General features: G+C 35.1%; 1 protein-coding gene across 1 annotated transcript in view; it reads left to right on the top strand.

Moving 5' to 3' along the window:
* Positions 1 to 19,428, top strand: part of WDR41 (WD repeat domain 41) — a 48,464-nt gene that overhangs the window by 11,001 nt on the left and 18,035 nt on the right. The window contains exons 3-8 of the mRNA XM_068535545.1: positions 2,292 to 2,340; positions 3,573 to 3,704; positions 6,616 to 6,678; positions 12,148 to 12,259; positions 15,268 to 15,330; positions 19,056 to 19,166. Coding sequence (XP_068391646.1) covers positions 2,292 to 2,340; positions 3,573 to 3,704; positions 6,616 to 6,678; positions 12,148 to 12,259; positions 15,268 to 15,330; positions 19,056 to 19,166 — 530 coding nt within the window. The remainder of the gene's footprint in view (positions 1 to 2,291; positions 2,341 to 3,572; positions 3,705 to 6,615; positions 6,679 to 12,147; positions 12,260 to 15,267; positions 15,331 to 19,055; positions 19,167 to 19,428) is intronic.

Here is a 19,428-nt window from a genome sequence, read left to right as displayed (position 1 = left end):
ATTGAGCGTTGTTTAGATTTAACTTTTGTTCACCACTGATTGAATTAAAGTTTGAGGTGAAATGCTCTGTATCTCATTTCTAAACTCTCAACCGTTCAGTCATATCTCATTGTGAAGTCATGAGATTCAGACATGATAAAACAATAATGGGAAGTTAGCAATCAGGGTTAGAAAAAAGTATGTATTTTAAACCTGCACTCTTCTAAAAGGGAGAAAAGCAATTATAAGAGTTTCAAGAATCAATAGAAATTGATGTTTTATACCAAAGAAATCTTAAGACCTTGAGTTCTGCCCACCCCACCATCATGATACAAATAAAAAGAAATCAGTAGGCCTAGAAACATAAGCTATTAAAGATTTACATCCAGCAACTATTTTTGATACTCAAGGCATTGTTTAGTGTTTTGATTCAGAAAATCTATGTAATTAAACATAAGAAATTACATTTTAAAATATAAAATGATTGTTTTCTTTTTAGTCTCCATATCTTTTATATTTCATTTTGAAAATAAAATAAATGTTAGGTATGGATTTTAAAATAATTCTTTGTGTGATTTCTGTCTAGTTAACTAAGACGTTTTAAAGGTCCTTTCTGTTAAAAAGATACGTAGCTCTATATTAAAAAATTACTAACGGACTTTGTCAGACTGTATTAGGCCAGTTTCCCATCTCCTGGATAATCTCTTAGCTCCTGCAGTAGAAGATTTAAGCAAAGGATTTTGAAACGAATGCTGGGTATGGGAATTGTCAGAGCCAGTGAAGACAATAGCTATTTGTGAGGCTTTGAAACTGAGCATGAGAAATTTGAACTTGAAGCTCAGTTTGGAGTGTTAAGGAAAGTGTTACATGACTGAAGTAGCGAGATTATATGGATATCTATAGGGTAAAATTCAATAGAACAGATACTCTAAGGAACAAAGTAATTCTTGTGTCCTAATGTATCACTTCTCTGCTTTTCTCCCAATGACACACATAAGGCTTAACAATGATTACTTTAATGAAGCTCTTCAAGGCATGCCCAGATTTTTGTGAAAACACACTAACAGTCTTGCAAGGAAGTAACACGTTTTCTAAATGCCATAGCTGCTAACGGAGTACCATTTATTAGTGGTTGTTAACCATAACCGCATGCAGTTCATAGCTGGCTCTCTATAATACCACTTCTTTCTCTCCTATTCAGAAAAGCAAACCTTGAATTCAAGTGAATGAAAGTGATATTATGGGAACAACTGAATTGATTTTGATTCCTTAAAGAATCATTTACAGCTCTGCAGTGACCTAAATGGGAAGGGAATCTAAAGAAGAGTGGATATATGTTTAACTGATTCACTTCATTGTACTGTAGAAACTAATAAACATGGTAAAGCAACTATATACTCCAATTAAAAAAAATCATTTACAAACTTGTGTACTACATTATTAATAACAAATTACTTGACATGCTTACAATGTGATTGCTGTACACCACTGTGTGGGGACACTGCTTAAGAGTAATGTTTGATTTTATTATAATGCAGGCACTATGATGAATAATCCTGTGCCAGTGATTTTTCTTGATAGTGTTTGTGTCATGGTTATCTTCTGCTCTACAAAATATAGATGATTGTTCCTTGACATGTAGTGAATGGGTGGTAAAGAGGAGAGAGAAGCTATAATTTAGTTCATCACAGCTCTTTTTTCATGCCATGAAGCAAACTTACCTTTACCTCTTTTCATTTCAAGAATTTTCGCTGAACAAAACAAAACAAAACAAAAACCAAACCTTCCAAACCAAAGAACGCAGTATTTATGTGGAAAGACCACAGAGCTGAGGGGAGCAAAGGAGAGAAACTGGCTTTAAATAGTAGAGTTAAAATATCTAAATATCTTTACCTAGAAAGTAAGGAATCTAAGGACATGATTCCTTTGTTCCACTCCTAGAATATCACTTCCTGTCACTGTAGCTTTTCCTCAGCTTGGTTTCATGTCACTTAAGTCAGGGTTTAATCATTATAATTTTAAAGCAAGGAAGGACTTTAAAGATCATTGATAGATCTCCCTTATTCTTAGTCTAGCAGTTTATTCATTTTAACTCTCTGAATGGTCTTATTTATCTTTGGATTCTCAGTACCTGGCACAAAACTTAGAAGGTATTCTGCAAATATTTGTTAAATTAGCTTAAAGAACTTAATCTGTGTTGATACTAGTAAGTCAAAATACCATTAATAAAAGGTCTGATGGTATCTTAGTAATCTTAGCACTTAAATGTCATCAGTGATTTTTTTTTTTCTTGACCTTTTTTCTCTAACCAGATTTGCATCTGCTGGTGATGATGGAATTGTAGTTGTGTGGAATGCCCAGGTGTGTATTGTTTCTATGTGGATTGTGTAATAAAGACATGACTGTATGCATTCATAAACATTATCTGGACATATACCTGCATATCAGTAGGTTGAGACTAATTAATGCTCGAAAGGGCTGCTTAGGATGAATCCATTTAAAATGAGGACCAATGTTCCATAATAGAGTTTTTTTATTTAAGATTTTTTCCTGATAAACAAATGCTAGATTATGAAAATAAAAGTTTTAATCTTAATTAAACAAAATTTAAGTTATCAGCAACTATGCACTGATTCTGAAAATTAATCAGATGTTGATTTCTGTGGAAGACAATTTTTCTGTCAGAATCGTTTGATAGCATGATATAGCATTCTTATCATGTTTGACTATAATAGTAATGTAATAAAAGGTTTATTTTTTCAAAAATATTTAAGGCTTTACCAAATTTCTCTAGGACTTCTCTTCTGATCCTTGGATTCTCAAATTATTCTCTTTTGAAGCATTTATCTTCTTGCCCTTGTTTGGGTTGTTATCTGGTCTGACTCAGTCAAGATCCTCATTTTTCGGTGGCTTTGCCTGTGATTAAAGCAGTTTTTTTTAACATTATGTTCATACGTACATCATGAAATCCTGCAACCTTGGAGAGATTTGCAATTTATCTTATATTTACATTGCATTTTTGTATGTTTACTACTTGGGAAATCAGTGAGAAACTGATAGATGAAGACATTGGATGGATGGGAATAGCTGTTGATGTTAGAGACAAGTAGAGTCCATACTGACTTTACGAGTGGTTGATACATTACTGGATATATATATCCAATTGTTGTTACTGTTATGCTGACTTTTATTTTCTTCCACAGCGTTATAACTGTGAAGACTTAGATAACAGATGCTTGCGTAATGAAGACTCCTTATTTTTTTCCTGCTGATTAAGTTACTGATATTTTTATGCTTAATTTACACAGTTATAATCTTAAAATCATATGGAAAGAATACTCCTTTAAACTTCCTATAACAATCTGCTAAAAAGTAGTATTTTGTATTAGAAAATAATTAAAATTAGTTATAGCTACTCTTTCAGCACCTAATGTTTAGATACTATTTGATTGTTTAAAGTTAAATTGTAAAATCTAAGTAATTTCAGATGGAATGTGTATATTTTCTACCTGGTGATTTTTCTTAATGTTGTCATTTAAGATTATTTAAGTTATGAAATATGAAGTACTATTAACATTTTATTGATATTTCAGACAGGAGAAAAACTTTTGGAACTCAATGGACACACTCAAAAGATAACAGCTATTATTACATTTCCTTCTTTGGAAGCTTGTGAAGAAAAAAATCAACTGATCTTGACAGCCTCTGCTGACAGAACAGTTATTATATCCTTAAATCTAGAACCAAGTGACATAGCTATGGTGATCCAAGGGACCAGTACATATGTTATTAGTCTTTATCCTCTTGGGGTCTGTCTCTACATTCTGTTTTAGCAAAAATGATTTTGTTCTAGCCTTCATAAGACAGTTAAAAGTATTAGGCGTCTGAAAAGTATTAGACTGGAAATTGCAAGTTAAGGCTTATTGTTGTTGGAAACTTCATAACTAAAGCTGTTTTTTTCAGAGTTACTATTATATCAAATTACATAAAACAGAGGAAATGGGAGAATGTGGGCTTAAAAATATTTATCATCTCAGATTGCTTTTCAATTTAGAGAAAGATGAGTTGAACTGGAGAATAATTCACATTTTTTTTTCCTGTTCATTGTACAGCAAAAGAAACTTAATGGCCCCAACCCATAAGAACTTTTTGAGAATCTGAGTCTGGCAGAAAAGCAAATTACCATCTGCTCAGTGTTTAATATATTTAGTATTTTATTTTATTTTTATTTTTGGCTGAGTTGGGTCTTCGTTGCTGCGCGCGGGCTTTCTCTAGTTGTGGTGAGCAGGGGCTACTCTTTGTTGCGGTGCGTGGGCTTCTCATTGCGGTGGCTTCTCTTGCTGTGGAGGACGGGCTGTAGGTGCGTGGGCTTCAGTAGTTGCAGCACACAGGCTCAGTAGTTGTGGCACACAGGCTTAGCTGCTCTGCAGCATGTGAGATTTTCCCAGACCAGGGATCAAACCCATGTCCCCTGCATTGGCAGGCAGATTCTTTTTTTTAATATTTATGTTTCCTTTGCCTTTTAAAAAAAAAATTATTTATTTTTGGTTGCATTGGGTCTTTGTTGCTGCGCACGGGCTTTCTCTAGTTGCGGCGAGCGGGGGCTACTCTTCGTTGCAGTGCACGGGCTTCTCATTGCCATGGCTTCTCTTGTTGCAGAGCACGGGCTCTAGGCGCGTGGGCTTCAGTAGTTGTGGCTTGTGGGCTCTAGAGCACAGGCTCAGTAGTTATGGCGCACAGGCTTAGTTGCTCCACGGCATGTGGGATCTTCCTGGACCAGGGATTGAATCCATGTCCCCTGCATTGGCAGGCGGATTCTTAACCACTGCACCACCAGGAAGCCCCATATTTGGTATTTTAAAACAATTAAAAAATGTAAATGATCATTCCTCCCCATACTTTTAGTTGAAAATTTAAGATGTAGTAGCTGTAGTAAAGTGTTATAAATTGCTTATATGTGCTAGGCATTGTTCTATTTTACATTTATTAACCCATTTAATCCTTATAATAAGTATTTCTATTATTTTCATTTACAAATAAGAAAAGAGAGGCGCAGAGAGGTTAAGTAACTTGCCCAAGGTCATGCAGGAGTATAGGGCAGAAGGCAACAGACTGACTGCAGAGTCAGAGCTCTGAATCACTATGTAATACTGCTTTCAAAATATTTTTCTTAAACAGATTTAGCCCTTTTATATTTGTATGTGGAATTGGGTCTGTGAAAGCCATAGCTCAATGCTATGGATAGCTAATCTTTCATTACTTTTTTTGTTTTAAGGTATCATAGATTAACTTTGAAAAGTCTATGCTTATCTGAGAATTCTATTTAAATAGCTTCAAGCATTACTGAAGTAAGTTTTGGAGTAAGTCCAAAGGTATAGGTGTTTCTTAGGCTTCTGTAGAACCAAGACATAGTTTATGACACACTTTAAATGAGCTCATCAGCTGAAGTGATTTCTAGACAGATTGCCAATAGGTGAAAGAATTTGAAGAAAAGGTTTAAGTGGAGATAAACCATATTTTGTGGTGCTTACAATATTGCATAAACAGGGGCATAATATGCACTCATATGTTTAGGTCAGAGTAGCTTTACTACTGTTGCTCTGTTGAGGCAAATGTTATTTTATGGACTAAAGGTCTCTTTTTTGGGTTTGTTTTCAGCATCATTATAATCTCTGCAAAAATAGAATATCAAATACTTTTTATTAGACTGTTCCTAGGGTACTATGATACTATTTAGAGCCAATTATTAAAATTACTATTACAGTACAGATGTGAGTAGCTGGGACAATATCAGTATAAACTTTAACTGTAAATGATAGTATAGAGTTATTTCCTTTGCTGAATGACGTGTTTTGTTTAAAATAATTTCAGGTTGCTTTGTTGGCAGTTCCTTTTATTCATATGAATTCTAAATTTACCCTGCTTGGGTCTTTGCTGTTAACTAACTTCATTAATTAAATGCTGAGGGTAGACTTTATATCTTTGTCAAGTGATGGTCTTAAGAGTCCACATATTTATTTGTATGCAAATGTGTTCTCAGATATGATATAAAATGTATATCTTACCATAGGAAATGGTATGAAAAATTTGAAAATCATTATGCTCCTTAGGTCAAACTAACCTTGGACATTTTATGAGAGGTCCTCTAATTATTTTAAATATGTATGTAGGTAATAGGAATACACTGTTACTGTCTTCTTTCAATCAAGATAACAGTAGTAAATGATGCCAGGCACATTGAAGGAGCTTTCAGTAAATGTTAATTAATGGGTGTGATAGTTTTTAGCATAAATATTTTATGTTCAATGTTTATTAGATTACGGTAGACTGTTTTGGGGAATAAAACTTTTTATATAGTTGCAATATTTAATGCCTGTAAACATTCAGTATTCAGACCATTCATTTTGTTGGTATTTTCAAATGGTTTGATAGTAAAATTTACCTCAGACTTATTTTAGATTATAAGTCTGCTATGCTAAGTTGATGAATTGATTTTTGTGGTAGTATAAACATGAAATATTTCATGCTTTATATATTTTCTATGTAAATGTGTAATATTTGTGATTTATTTATTAGAAAAATTATAATTAAGGTTTTAAAATTCTGCTGAGAAATTATTTCTTAACATAAATTTAGGTATGGGATTGTGATACTGGCAGACAAGTTCAGAAAGTGTCATGCTTCCAGTCTACTGTAAAGGTAAAATCTTAATCATATACTTTACGGTAATAATCTTTTTGTTTCAGAAAAAATTGTTTAATGGTTTAGATGAAATTACTTTTGTAGGTTTCAAAAATTATTTCTTCCACACATACACAGTCATTTGATTCTTCTAAGACTAGATTTTGGGGAGTATATACATTAAATGTTAGAATTTTGAATTTTAAATTAGAGCAAGAGGTGAATCTCTATAGTAAGATAAGGAAAAAGGCAGTACCTAGTATGTTTTTAGTAGGTAATTCTAGGAAGAGATATTACTTTCAAAGTGACTACAGCAATAGCTAGTCTCTTTTTTGTTTGTTTGTTTTAGCTTTGAACTAAAACATGGAGTTATTTGTCCCTCACCATCTATCTTCTATAAAATAAGGGTAAGACATAGCAATTACTTAGTTCCAGAACAAAATCTTTTGTGGCTAATTGGCTGCTACTGTTAGGTTCATTCATTTTATAAACAAATATTAATCAGAGCTTATCACTTGATAGGAACTCTGCTACATGTTGGAGAAACAAACTTGGATAAGACTTGGCTACTTTGATTTCTGTAGAAGAAATTACCCTAAATGTTCTCAGAAAGTACACTGTTTTTCAATAATGTCAACAAGTTTGGGGAAAGATACTAGTAAACTGAAATAGTGTTTCCTCATTTGCTTTGAAGATTACTGATCTCTGTGTTGGAGCTAACACTTTCAATGTAAAAAAAAATCAGTGTGCCAATAGTCAAAGTATTTCATTTTTTTTTCCTAAAAGGCAGCATCTCTGGTAGCCATCTTATGCTACTATGCTATTCTGATTATCAATTTAGAAAAGTTTCTGGGGAAGAAAGTGCCATTTATTATATACTGGTATCCAGTTTTACAATGGACTGTCTTTGAAGAAGTCAGTAAAGTATTGACTTGATCAAAATCTCTATGCTTTATGTGAAAAGATGCTCCTATTAAATCCCTCAAAAAATAGTCTTGCGTATTTGACTGAGATCATTAGGATTCAAATGAAAATATATGCATTGAAGGAACAGGGAAGGAGAAAAAATTTAGTGTATTTTGGGGAAATTCCTTTGGTGAGCTGTTTCATGAACTGGTCAATAAAAAGTATCTTATTTCGGTATGGTGAAAGGACGACTTTATTTTTTAGTGAGCAGCCTCCTTCCCCTTGAAAGTACTTCTTAAAGGGGTTTTACTGTACTGTTAATCAGCTAGATAGTTGTATTTATTCCCACTGTGATCCTGTTTCACATTAAAAAAAATCGTTAAATACAGCATTTCACTCATTTTAGTTCAGTGGTTCAGTTGTTCTTGAACTGATAGTTTATCAAAGAATTTCAGATCGTTAATAAATATAAGAAATACTATTATTTATTTTTTGAACTAGTAAAGTTTCTTTATAAGAGATGATATTAGCAAGGAGATGCTGAAGTTGGCATTTTTATTGTCATTGAGAGTATAATCAAAATGATCTTCCTGGAAGGCAGTTCTTTATGAATGAATCTTAAAAAATTATTATATGAATTGACCCAGTGATTCTACTCCTAGAAAACTCTTTAAAGAAGTGATAAAAACTTGGGCAGAGATTTATGAACAGAAATATATATTACAGATATATTTTATAAATGGATGATTGGCAGTATCCTAAATGTCTTATAGGAAAATAGTTAAATTATGGTAGATATATATGCTAAAAATGGTTTCAGAAGAACACGTAGCGTTTGGAAAATGCTCATGATAAGATGTTAAGTAACAAAAGCAGTATAGTATCCTCAACAAAACACTAGCAAACCAAATCCAACAACCTATAGTAAGGATTATGTACCATCATCAAGTGAGATTTATCCTAGGAATATGAGTTTAGTTTAACATCTGAAAAATCAATCAATGTAATATACCATATATGGTAAGAATAAAGGATGGAAAACATATGATCATCTCAATAGATGCAGAGAAAGCATTTGACAGACACCAACATCCTCTCATGATAAAATACTCAACAGACTAGCAGTAGACGAGAGCTTCCTCAACCTGATAAAGGGTGTCTAGGGAAACACAGCACCTAACATCATATTAATGGTGAAAGACTGACTGAATACTTTCCTCCTGAGTTCAGGAACAAGACAAGGATGTCTGCATTTGGCATTTCTCTTCAACATTGCACTGAAGGTTCTGACCCAGGGCAGTTAGACAATAAAAATGAAATAAAAATCATCCATAGGGACTTCCCTGGTGGCGCAGTGGTTAAGAATCTGCCTGCCAATGCAGGGGACATGGGTTCGATCCCTAGTCCGGGAAGATCCCACATGCCGCAGAGCAACTAAGCCCGCGCGCCACAACTACTGAGCCCGCGCTCTAGAGCCCACGAGCCACAACTACTGAGCCCAAGTGCCACAATTAGTAAAGCCCGCGTGCCTAGAGCCCATGCTCTGCAACAAGAGAAGCCACCGCAAGGAGAAGCCCGTGCACCGCAACAGAGTAGCCCCCACTTGCTGCAACTAGAGAAAGCCTGCGTGCAGCCCCGAAGACCCAACGCAGCCAAAAATAAATATAAATAAATAAATAAATTTATTTTAAAAAAAGCATCCAGGGGGCTTCCCTGGTGGCGCAGTGGTTGAGAGTCTGCCTGCCAGTGCAGGGGACACGGGTTCGAGCCCTGGTCTGGGAAGATCCCACATGCTACAGAGCAACTGGGCCCGTGAGCCATAATTACTGAGCCTGCACGTCTGGAGCCTGTGCTCCGCAACAAGGGAGGCCACGACAGTGAGAGGCCCGCGCACCGCGATGAAGAGTGGCCCCCGCTTGCCACAACTAGAGAAAGCCCTTGCACAGAAACGAACACCCAACACAGCCATAAATAAATAAATTAATTAATTAAAAAACTGTTGGAAAAAAAAAATCCACATTAGAAATGAAGAAATAAAACTCTATTCACAAGTGACATGCTCTTCTGTATAGAAAATCCTATATCCATAACAAAACTATTAGAACTAATAAATGGATATAGCAAGATTTCAGGATACAATCTCAATATACAAAAAATTAACTGTATTTCTTTAAACTAGCAATGAGCATTCCAGAAATGAAATTAAGAAAATTTATTTGCAATAGCATCCAAAAAATAACATAGAAATAAATTTAATAAATTTAAAGAAGAGCTATGAGACTTGTATACCAAAAACTATAAAACGTTGAAAGAAACTAATGAAAATATGAATACATGGAAAGAAATTCATGGATCAGATTTAATATTGTTAAGATTGCAATGTTACCCAAATGATCAACACTGGACAGAATCTCAGCAGGCTTTTTTCCCTCAGAAATTGACAGGCTGATCTTAAAATTCACGTAGAAGTAAAGGGGACCCCAGAATAGCTAAAACAGTTGTGTAAAGAAAACAAAGTTTCAAGATTGAAACTTACAAATTTCAAAGTTTACTACAAAGCTGTAGTAATCAAGACAGTGTGGTACTGGCATAAAGATAGACATACAGGTCAGTGGAATAGAACTGAGAGTCCAGAAATAAAATCTCACATATGTGGTTAATAGATTTTTGACAAGGGTGTCAACTCCCTCCAATAAGAGAAAGAATAGTCTCTTCAACAAATAATACTGGATCTAGGTATCTACATACAAAATAATGAAATTGGATCCCTACCTCATGACATATCCAAAAATTAGTTCAAAATGGGTCAAAGACCAAGATATAAGAGCTGAAACTATAAAACTCTTAGAAAGAATATGAGTAAATCTTTGTGTCCTCGGGCGGTACGAAGTGTCACCTTTATGTCCTAGATGTGATAGCAAAAGTATAGCAACAAAAGAAAAAAATGATAAATTGGACTTCATCAAAATGAAAAGCTTTTATACCTCAAAGGATACCATGAAGAAAGTGAAAAGACAACCAATAGGATGGGAGAAAATACTTGCAAATCATATATCTGATAAGGAACTTGTATCTTGATTATATAAAAAGAGGTCTTACAAATTAACAATAAAAAAGACAACCCAATTAAAAACAAAGAATTTGAAAGACATTTCTCTGAAGAAGGTGAGCAAGTGACCAATAAGCACATGAAAAGAAGTTCAACATATTAGTCATTAGAGAAATGCAGTTCAAAACATAATGTGACACTATTTCACATGCACTAGATGGCTAATATCTAAAAGACAGATAATAACAAATATTGGTAAAGATGTGGAGAAATTAGAACCCTCTTACATTGTTGGAGGGACTGTAAAATGGTACAGCCACCTTGGTAAATAGTTTGATAGTTCATCAAAATGTTAAATAGAGTTATCATTTGACCCAGCAATCTCACTCCTAGGTATTCGCAAGAGAAATAAAAATGTCCACACAAAAACATGTACATGAATGTTCATAACAACATTACTCATACTAGCCTAATGGTGGAAACAACTTAAATGTCAATGAACTGATGAATGGATAAAATGTGTATAACCATACAGTGGAATATTATTTGGCAATAAAAAGGAATATAGTACCGAGATTAAAAAATCAGAGATTAGACACAGTAGGACCTCTTGAAGTACAAACTGCACTGATTATTTTCAACCCTTTTTATTCCAGCAGTTTAAAAAGCAACCCCATCCTCAGCCCAGGGAAGACTACCAGAACCTTTTCCTGGTTTTTTTCTTTCTTTTTTTTTTTTTTTTACATATTCTCTCTTGCCGTTGTGTTCACTCAGAGTTAATGGGTGGGGAGAGAACTATTAAAGTTGTGGACTTTAAAGTACTATTAAAGGTAAAGGACTTCTACCAACCTTGAAACAATTTCCTGAGTCAAGAATTAGGAGGTATTAATTTGAAAGATACATAAAAACTAAGGTCATATTTTCAGTTTTATTTAAAAAGCAGTTTACGTTAAGCTTGTGTATTAGTTGTCTGTTACTGAGTAACAAATTACCTCAAAACTTAGTTGTTTAAAACAATATCTCAGTGGTGGTGGTCAGGAATAGAGAGCAGTTTAGCTGGATGGTTCTGTCTCAGTGTCTCTCCTGAGGTTGCTGTCACCTTCAGGTGACTGGGGTTGGAGGTGTTAGGGGGTCAGATGCTTGGTGAGTTAGTGTTGGTTGTTGTCCAGAGGCCTCACTTCCTTGCCTCACTTCCTTGAGGGTAAATAAAAGATGTCAGCCACAATTAAAAAAAAAAAAAAGATGGATCTTTCTCCACGCGGCTGCTTGTGTGTTTTCACTGTAGAGTGAGTGATGTGAGAGAGCAAGGAGGTAGCCACCGTGTCTTTTGTGACTTAGTCCTTTAAGTCACACACCATTCCTTCTGCCACATTCTGTTCATTGGAAGCTAGTGACTTAGCAGAGCCCACATTCAAGGGGAAGAGAATCAACTCCACCTCTTGAAGGGAAAGGGTATCAACTTGACATATTTTAAAACCACTGATGAATGCTTGAATTTCTAAACTGATAACTATTTCACATGAATTTTGCAGTGTTTAGCTCTTCTTCAGAGACTAGATGTTTGGCTTTCTGGTGGGAATGACCTCTGTGTGTGGAACCGAAAATTAGATCTCCTGTGTAAGACTAGTCACCTTTCTGATACAGGTAAAAACAAATCAAGGTAATTGTGAACCATGATAGACTCTAAAAAGACACAGTGAATCTTCAAAGAGACTTTGCATGAATACAAAGGAAATATAAATTTTCTTTTTAATTCTGAATATAAGATGTAGCCGTATTTCTCCAATTCAGGTTAAGAGTTGTGTAAAATATATTTCCATCTCAAGTTGGAAGGAAAAGATCCCCCTTCCTTTGGCTTCCCCTTCCTTTCTAACAGAATTTCTCAAAAGTGATCAAGAAAAACCTTTTCATATATGCTTCTGGGCCATGTCTTAAACTGAGTTTGATGAGCATGTTGACCCCTGGAAGCAGATCTTTATGACTTTACAATAGCATTTTCTTCTTTATTTGTAGGGTCATCAGACTTGGAATAGATTCCTAAGGATGACCTCATTTTACAGTTGGTTTTACTAGAGAAATTTCACTCGTGTGCAAACTTACTAACAAAATTCTATTTTCTCAGAATTCTGTTGACATATACTTCTGGTTTTAATAGAAAAAAAATCAGTTTTGACTTATATTGATATCAAGGAACTTAAAAAATAAAAATAAAAATTTATTCAGAGTAAAAATATTTAAGTATAAATGAGTAAATTTAAATGACAGTAACCTTGAAGTCATGTGATACACTATTAACTATTTTTGTTTCTAAAAGTAGTGAAATGAACCCATGGACATCCTAGAAAGAATACAGGCATACCCTGTTTTATTGCACTTTGCTTTATTGGGCTTTGTAGATACTGCATTTTTTACAAATTGAATGTTTGTGACAGCTCTGAGTCATGCAAGTCTATTGGCACCATTTTTCCAACAGCATTTTTCACTTTGTGTTTCTGTCACATTTTGGTAATTCTTGCAATATTTCAAACCCTCCACCAGCAAAAAGATTATGATTGGCTGAAGGCTCAGACGGTGGTTAGTATTTTTTTAGCAATGAAGTATTTTTAAATTAAGGTACTAATATGTACGTTGTCTTCTAGACATAATACTATTGCACATTTAATAGATGACAGTATAGTGTAAACATAACTTTTATATGCACTGGGAAACCAAAAAATTTGTGTGACTTGCTTTATTGTGACAATTGCTTGATTTTGGTGGTCAGGAACCGAACCTGAAATATCTCCAAGGTATGCCTGTGTTGTTAAAGCATGTTGTTGTCGTCTTAAGGGTATTAGGAGCCCTTTGAGTTGCATTTACACTTCATTACTGGAACTAGTTTATCTCCACATGGGTATTATAAAATACCAGAAAAATAATATGATGTCTTAGCAAAACTAAATCCATACCTTACTAGGATTTACAGTTTAACTTCTCAATTCAATGTTCAATCACTAGTAATCTTGTTTGAATCTAGAGTGTGTTTTCATGTTTACTATCATGAGTTATATCTCTTTATTTACATATACATTTTCCTTCCTATTTCTTATACTAGCCTGTGGGTATCTGTGAATTTTTATTTCATGAATTATTAGTAATTATGTTGTGAAATATTGAAATCAGGGCTAAAAACACCTTTTGTATGTTAATGGTAATAACCACCTATCACTGTAATCCCCCTTCCTGTTACGAGTTATCTTTGAGTACTGTACATTAAGTAGTCACAGTATTGCCCTGTTTATCAGTGTTTCAAGAGATAGCAGAAATCTTTGAGGAAATCAGTTAGAAAGCTTTGAAAAGGCCTTAGGTTGCCATTGGTGAGCTTTTCATGATTTGGATTTAGCAGTACTCTTAGACCCTTATCTTACGAAGCTCCTTTCAATAAGCCTTTCTTGATTTATGGACTGACAGGGCTTTTAGAACAGTTATTACATATCTGGAAATAAGCAAAGATAATCTTAAGTCAGTCTGATGCAATGGAAGGAGCCTTGGACTAGAAAACAGGACATGCATGCCCTTTCCAGCAATATGTTCTGTGATTCTGTGTATTAAGTTGCTACTTCTGGATTAATGAGTTTCCAGTATTTTTATTTCATAAATAATTTAATAAACATTTTTTTAAACAAGCTGTTTTCTGCATCTGGAATTCTCCCCTGCTACCCCTTCCCCTGCTCTCCTATCTCTTCTACTTCTCGTACCACTCCTCCTCCCCTTTCTCCTCCACCACCATCATCTCCCTGTCTTGAACATGGGAAAATAGAAACATACTGTTAAAACAGTATGTGGAGAAAAGATTTTGGCCAGAAATACTCCCCAAGTGGGAAGGTAAAGTAAATGAGTAGAATACTTTCCAAATTTGTGTATATGTTATAAATTACATATATATAAAATTATATATATTTTATAATGGAGAAGTTAACTTTAATAAACAGGGTTTTTTGCCAACACATGTGGTGGTTCTAAATCTAATACATGAATTCTTTAATTTTTGCTGACAGAAGTAATAATTGTAACATATCTTATAGAAGTTATGGTTACCCTAAAATCATTTCATGATTCAGCTATAAAAAGATACTTAGAACTGTATGCTTAATAAATGAAATGTGATGGAATGTTGAATCTGATTATTCTAGTAATTCAAGGAGTTTTGTAAATGTGTTGATTGACTATAAACATATTATTTGAAGGCCACTTTCCTAGCTGTTGACTGTTGGCTCACTCATTTATTGCCAGGGAGCCCACCCAGGCTTCTTAAATTTACTTTGAGGAACATGCCAATTTTATATCTCATTTGAGCTAGCCATCTTGTAAATGGTGATGATGATTATCTTAAGGGGTCCCTGGTAAATAAGTTCACCACAATAGTAAAAATATTCAAAGAGCATTTCCTACCCTTAATAAATCAATAATGTCTTCCAGAGGTCTCACCTACTTTTCACAAAATCATTTTCCGTATGTAAGCAAGCACGGAAGTGTGATGTAGCAAATTGTGTGTGCTTTATAGTTACCATCCCCTTTATAGGAATGACCAACATAAATCTGAGAATGTTTTTGTTTTTGATGTAATCCATGAAGAAAATAATTTAACCTTCGTTTTATATGTTTTTGTGAAGGGATCAGTGCTTTGATTGAAATACCTAAGAACTGTGTTGTGGCAGCAGTTGGCAAAGAACTGAGTGAGTATGACTCTTTTTTTCTTTTATTTCTTCTTTTTAAAAATGTTAAACTAGCCTTGTATACACATTTCAGAAAGACTAATTCAAGGGACATCTTTCCCGCCCCAGTCTTGGCCTCCTGGGATTGTCGAAGTGATGTGGAGCCCAAGACATTTTCAAGATGTTAGGTCAGTTTTTGTACCACACTTGGTCTAGCATAGCCAAGTGCCAAGGTAACCCCACTCCTCTGATGCTAGAGAAGGCCATTTACATTCCACAGTCCTCTCTGTTACTGATCCACACTCATACACTTACTTAGCAAAAACTTTAGCCACATAAAACAACTACCAACATTCTGGAAACTAAAAGCTTGAGTTGGGAGTGTTGGAGGAGGATTATTTTGGGAGTTCACTAAGATAGGAACTGTGGAGGTTTTGCCTCAGGAAGCCAGAATGGGGCCCATTTTCTTGGGGGGGAGTTTATGCCATTTCCCTCAGAGTAGTGGGATAGCAGAAGGAGGGATAGCAACAGGAATTTTGTAAATGTATTAACTGATTATAAACATGCAGTTTGAAGGACACTTTCTTAGCTGTTGACTGTTGGCTAACTCATTTACTGCCAGGAGCCTGCAGTAAAAAGAAAAAACTTTTATGTTCATTACCTTATGGATGAAATTTGGGTGCTGAGAAGTGATAGAGTAAGCACACTTCTTAAAAGCTGCTTTTTTCTTGAAGAGTTTTTGTAATGTAGCCCAGAGGGCATTTGCTATTACTTGTGCTGCTGCTTCTAGAGACCAGCCTTGAGATTTGCTATGACCATCAGTTGGCATGTTTGCAGATGCCAGTGAGCCATGAGCTAATTGTTCACCATTTATAAACTGCTGTCTGCAGGCTACACTGCTTTGCAGTCACGTTTCTCTTTCTTCAGCTGAACTTTCTGTGTGTAATCATGTCTGAGAAGTAATTTTCTAGACCCTGTGCTTATTCTTTCTTTTCATAAAGTAGTTTCTAAAGATATAATTTTGTGTTTAGTTTTTTTTCTTTTTCCTTCCTTGCAGAAATTCAGTTTTCCCATGTTCTTTATTGACCTAGAAAGACGTCTGGCTTTTCCCTGCCTTTTTCCTCTTGTGTCAATCACTTGTGTTTTGCTGGTTTTACTCTAACTCAGTGGTTCTTACATTTTAGTGTGCCTGAGAATGACTTGAAGGACTTGTTAAAAACACAGATTACTGGGCCTTACTCTCAGTTTCTAATTCACTAATTCTGGAGTGGGGCCTGAGCTTCTGCATTCTAACAGGTTCTCTGGTAGTGCTGAGGTTGCTGGTCTGGGACCATACTTTGAGGATGGCTGCTGTAAATATTTTGATCCAGTTCTTTCCATCTCAGTACTGTTGCTCTATTCAGGTACTCATCTCCTCTTTTGCCTGCTCTGTTGTGATAGTCCCCTAACTTGTCTTCCTTCCTCTACCTTACTGCTTCTCAAATGCCTTCTCCTCTAGTTTAGTGCTTCCCAGGTACATTTTCCAGTAGATGCTAGAGGGATCTATCTAAAATGCAGGCTTCAAAACGATACAGATGCACTTATTTGCAAAGCAGGAATAGAGACACAGAGGTAGAGAATGGATGTATGGATACGGGGCAGCGGGTGGGGGATGAATTGGGAGATTGGGATTGAAATATATACACTATTGATGCTATGTATAAAGTAGATAACTAATGAGAACCTACTGTGTAGCACAGGGAACTCTGCTCAGTGCTCTGTGGTGACCTAAATGGGAAGGAAATCCAAAAAAGAGGGGATATATGTATACGTATAGTTGTTTCACTTTGCTGTGTAGCAGAAACGAAAACAACATTTTAAAACAACTATACTCCAATAAAAATTAATTTAAAAAAATAATGCAAGCTTCAAAGCTTCAGTGGCTTCCGATTGCCTACATCAGTTGTTTCTGGACTCTCAAATTTCTGATTAGTACAAAAGGTCAAACTTGTGGAGATCAACATAGAGTTGCCAGTTTTTATTTTGTTTAGTGAAAACATTAAAAATCTCAAACCAGAAACCAAACAAACTACCATTTACCACCCTGATTTTATAAAAATAAGTTTTAAACAACAAAATATGAAGAACATGATCTCAGAAAAAAAGAATAGGACTTTAAATTGAATACATTTAGTTTTATAAAAAAAACTTACGTAGTCCTTATTTTTTCTCATTTTTGCTGCAGATGAAAGAAATCTTTGCCCTAGGGACCAATGTAAGGGCACCAGTAGCCTACAAGTCCAGATTTTTCAACATATCAAATCATGCCCTCCATTATCTCCCTCCTGCTTCCTTTGAGTCCTGTATCACTTGCTTGTTAACACTGAATTGCCTGGGATTCCCCAACCTCTATGCCTTCATTTCTGTTGTCACCCTCTATTGGACTTGTCCTCCTACTTATTGTCCTCTTCCATCTGGCTAATTTCTAAAATAAGAGATTTTTATTGAATGAATTAGTGAATTCATTGAAATAGTAATAAAAGCAACACTAATGCCTCAACGGAAGTTAGAATATTAGCTAAAAAAAAGGAAGAAATGAAAGTTGGTTTTATTCAGAAAATAATTTATAAAAAATACAAATATTCTTAAAAACGAGGTTCTGCATTTTACTTAGTCTTATAAAATAAATATGTCGTGCCATTTCTCCTTATAAAAATAAGTTTTATTCCTTTAAATGTACTATCTTTTCTTAAGACTAAGCTTGTGCCCATGTACTTGGGTTTTTTTTTTTTAATTTTTTTTTTTTTTTTTTAATGAGAGCCTCTGGGAACTACATTTTTGTCTTTTTTTTTTTTTTTTTTTTTTAGTTTATGGCTGTGCTGGGTCTTCGTTTCTGTGCGAGGGCTTTCTCTAGTTGCGGCAAGCGGGGGCCACTCTTCATCGCAGTGCGCGGGCCTCTCACTGTCGTGGCCTCTCTTGTTGCGGAGCACAGGCTCCAGATGCGCAGGCTCAGTAATTGTGGCTCACGGGCCTAGTTGCTCTGCGGCATGTGGGATCTTCCCAGACCAGGGCTCGAACTCGTGTCCCCTGCATTGGCAGGCAGATTCTCAACCACTGCGCCACCGGGGAAGCCCTGTACTTGGTTTTAAATGTTCCATACCAATTTCTCTTTTTCTAATGTGAGGGTTCCTCTCAACAGGAAATAGAATTTCTGTGTGCACTAGCTACAGTGACTTTGAGGCTTTTATTATCAATAGCTAAGCAAGGCTATCAGCTCTGAGTACTCATCCTGGTTCAGAAGTCCAGGATTTTTCTGTTAATCCTTTTTTAGAATTGACTATTGCTTCTCTTTTATCTTCTGATCTAATTCATATTTGTTTTATTTCCTCGAAGTTATTACATATGTGACCCTTGTGAATACTTGTCTATAGAGACTATATTTATGGACTCACTGAGCAGTTTCACATTATCTTTTGTACTTTGTAGTTTTTTGTTCAGAGGCTTCATTCATGGTTGGTAGTGGGTTTAGAAGAGTTTTAATAAAGGGACAGAGCTCTGAGGACACACTTACTTGGGATTTTAGTAGATCATTTCAAACATCTCAAGCATTTGAAAGAAATATTTTAAAGTAGTATGAACAAGGCTGTCTTTGGAGATGGGTTTTTCAGTATTTTAGATATTTCTCAATGAAATGCTAGCTTTTTGAGCAGAAATATAACTTTAATCTTTGACCATTTTAATAAAATAATATCTGTCTTTTCATTTAGTAATTTTCAGGCTGGTAGCACCCACAGAGGGATCACTAGGATGGGATATTCTTCAAGTTAAGCGCCTTCTTGATCACCAGGATAATATTCTCTCACTGGTTAATGTCAATGGTAAGTAAGCTCATTGTGTAAATGTTGATATTATGTAAAAATTTTTTAACTTTTTAACCTGTTTTGAACTTTAGTCTTGTTTTGTTCTAGGATTCTAGAATTACCATGATGAAAATAATGCTATTAATTAGTAGGGATTGGCAGTCTTTTATTTTCTGAGGTTTAAACCAGTGGAATTCATCAAGTTTCATAGATTGTTGTTAGGTCTTAGATTTAGGCACAAGGGGAGGAATAGAGTTGGGCAGAGAAAAGGGATGACGGA

This window comes from Eschrichtius robustus, chromosome 2 (genome assembly GCF_028021215.1).
Source record: "Eschrichtius robustus isolate mEscRob2 chromosome 2, mEscRob2.pri, whole genome shotgun sequence".
Taxonomy (NCBI): Eukaryota; Metazoa; Chordata; class Mammalia; order Artiodactyla; family Eschrichtiidae; genus Eschrichtius; species Eschrichtius robustus.
The sequence above is the reverse complement of the archived record's forward strand: the minus strand, read 5'-3'. Positions and strand labels throughout refer to the sequence as shown.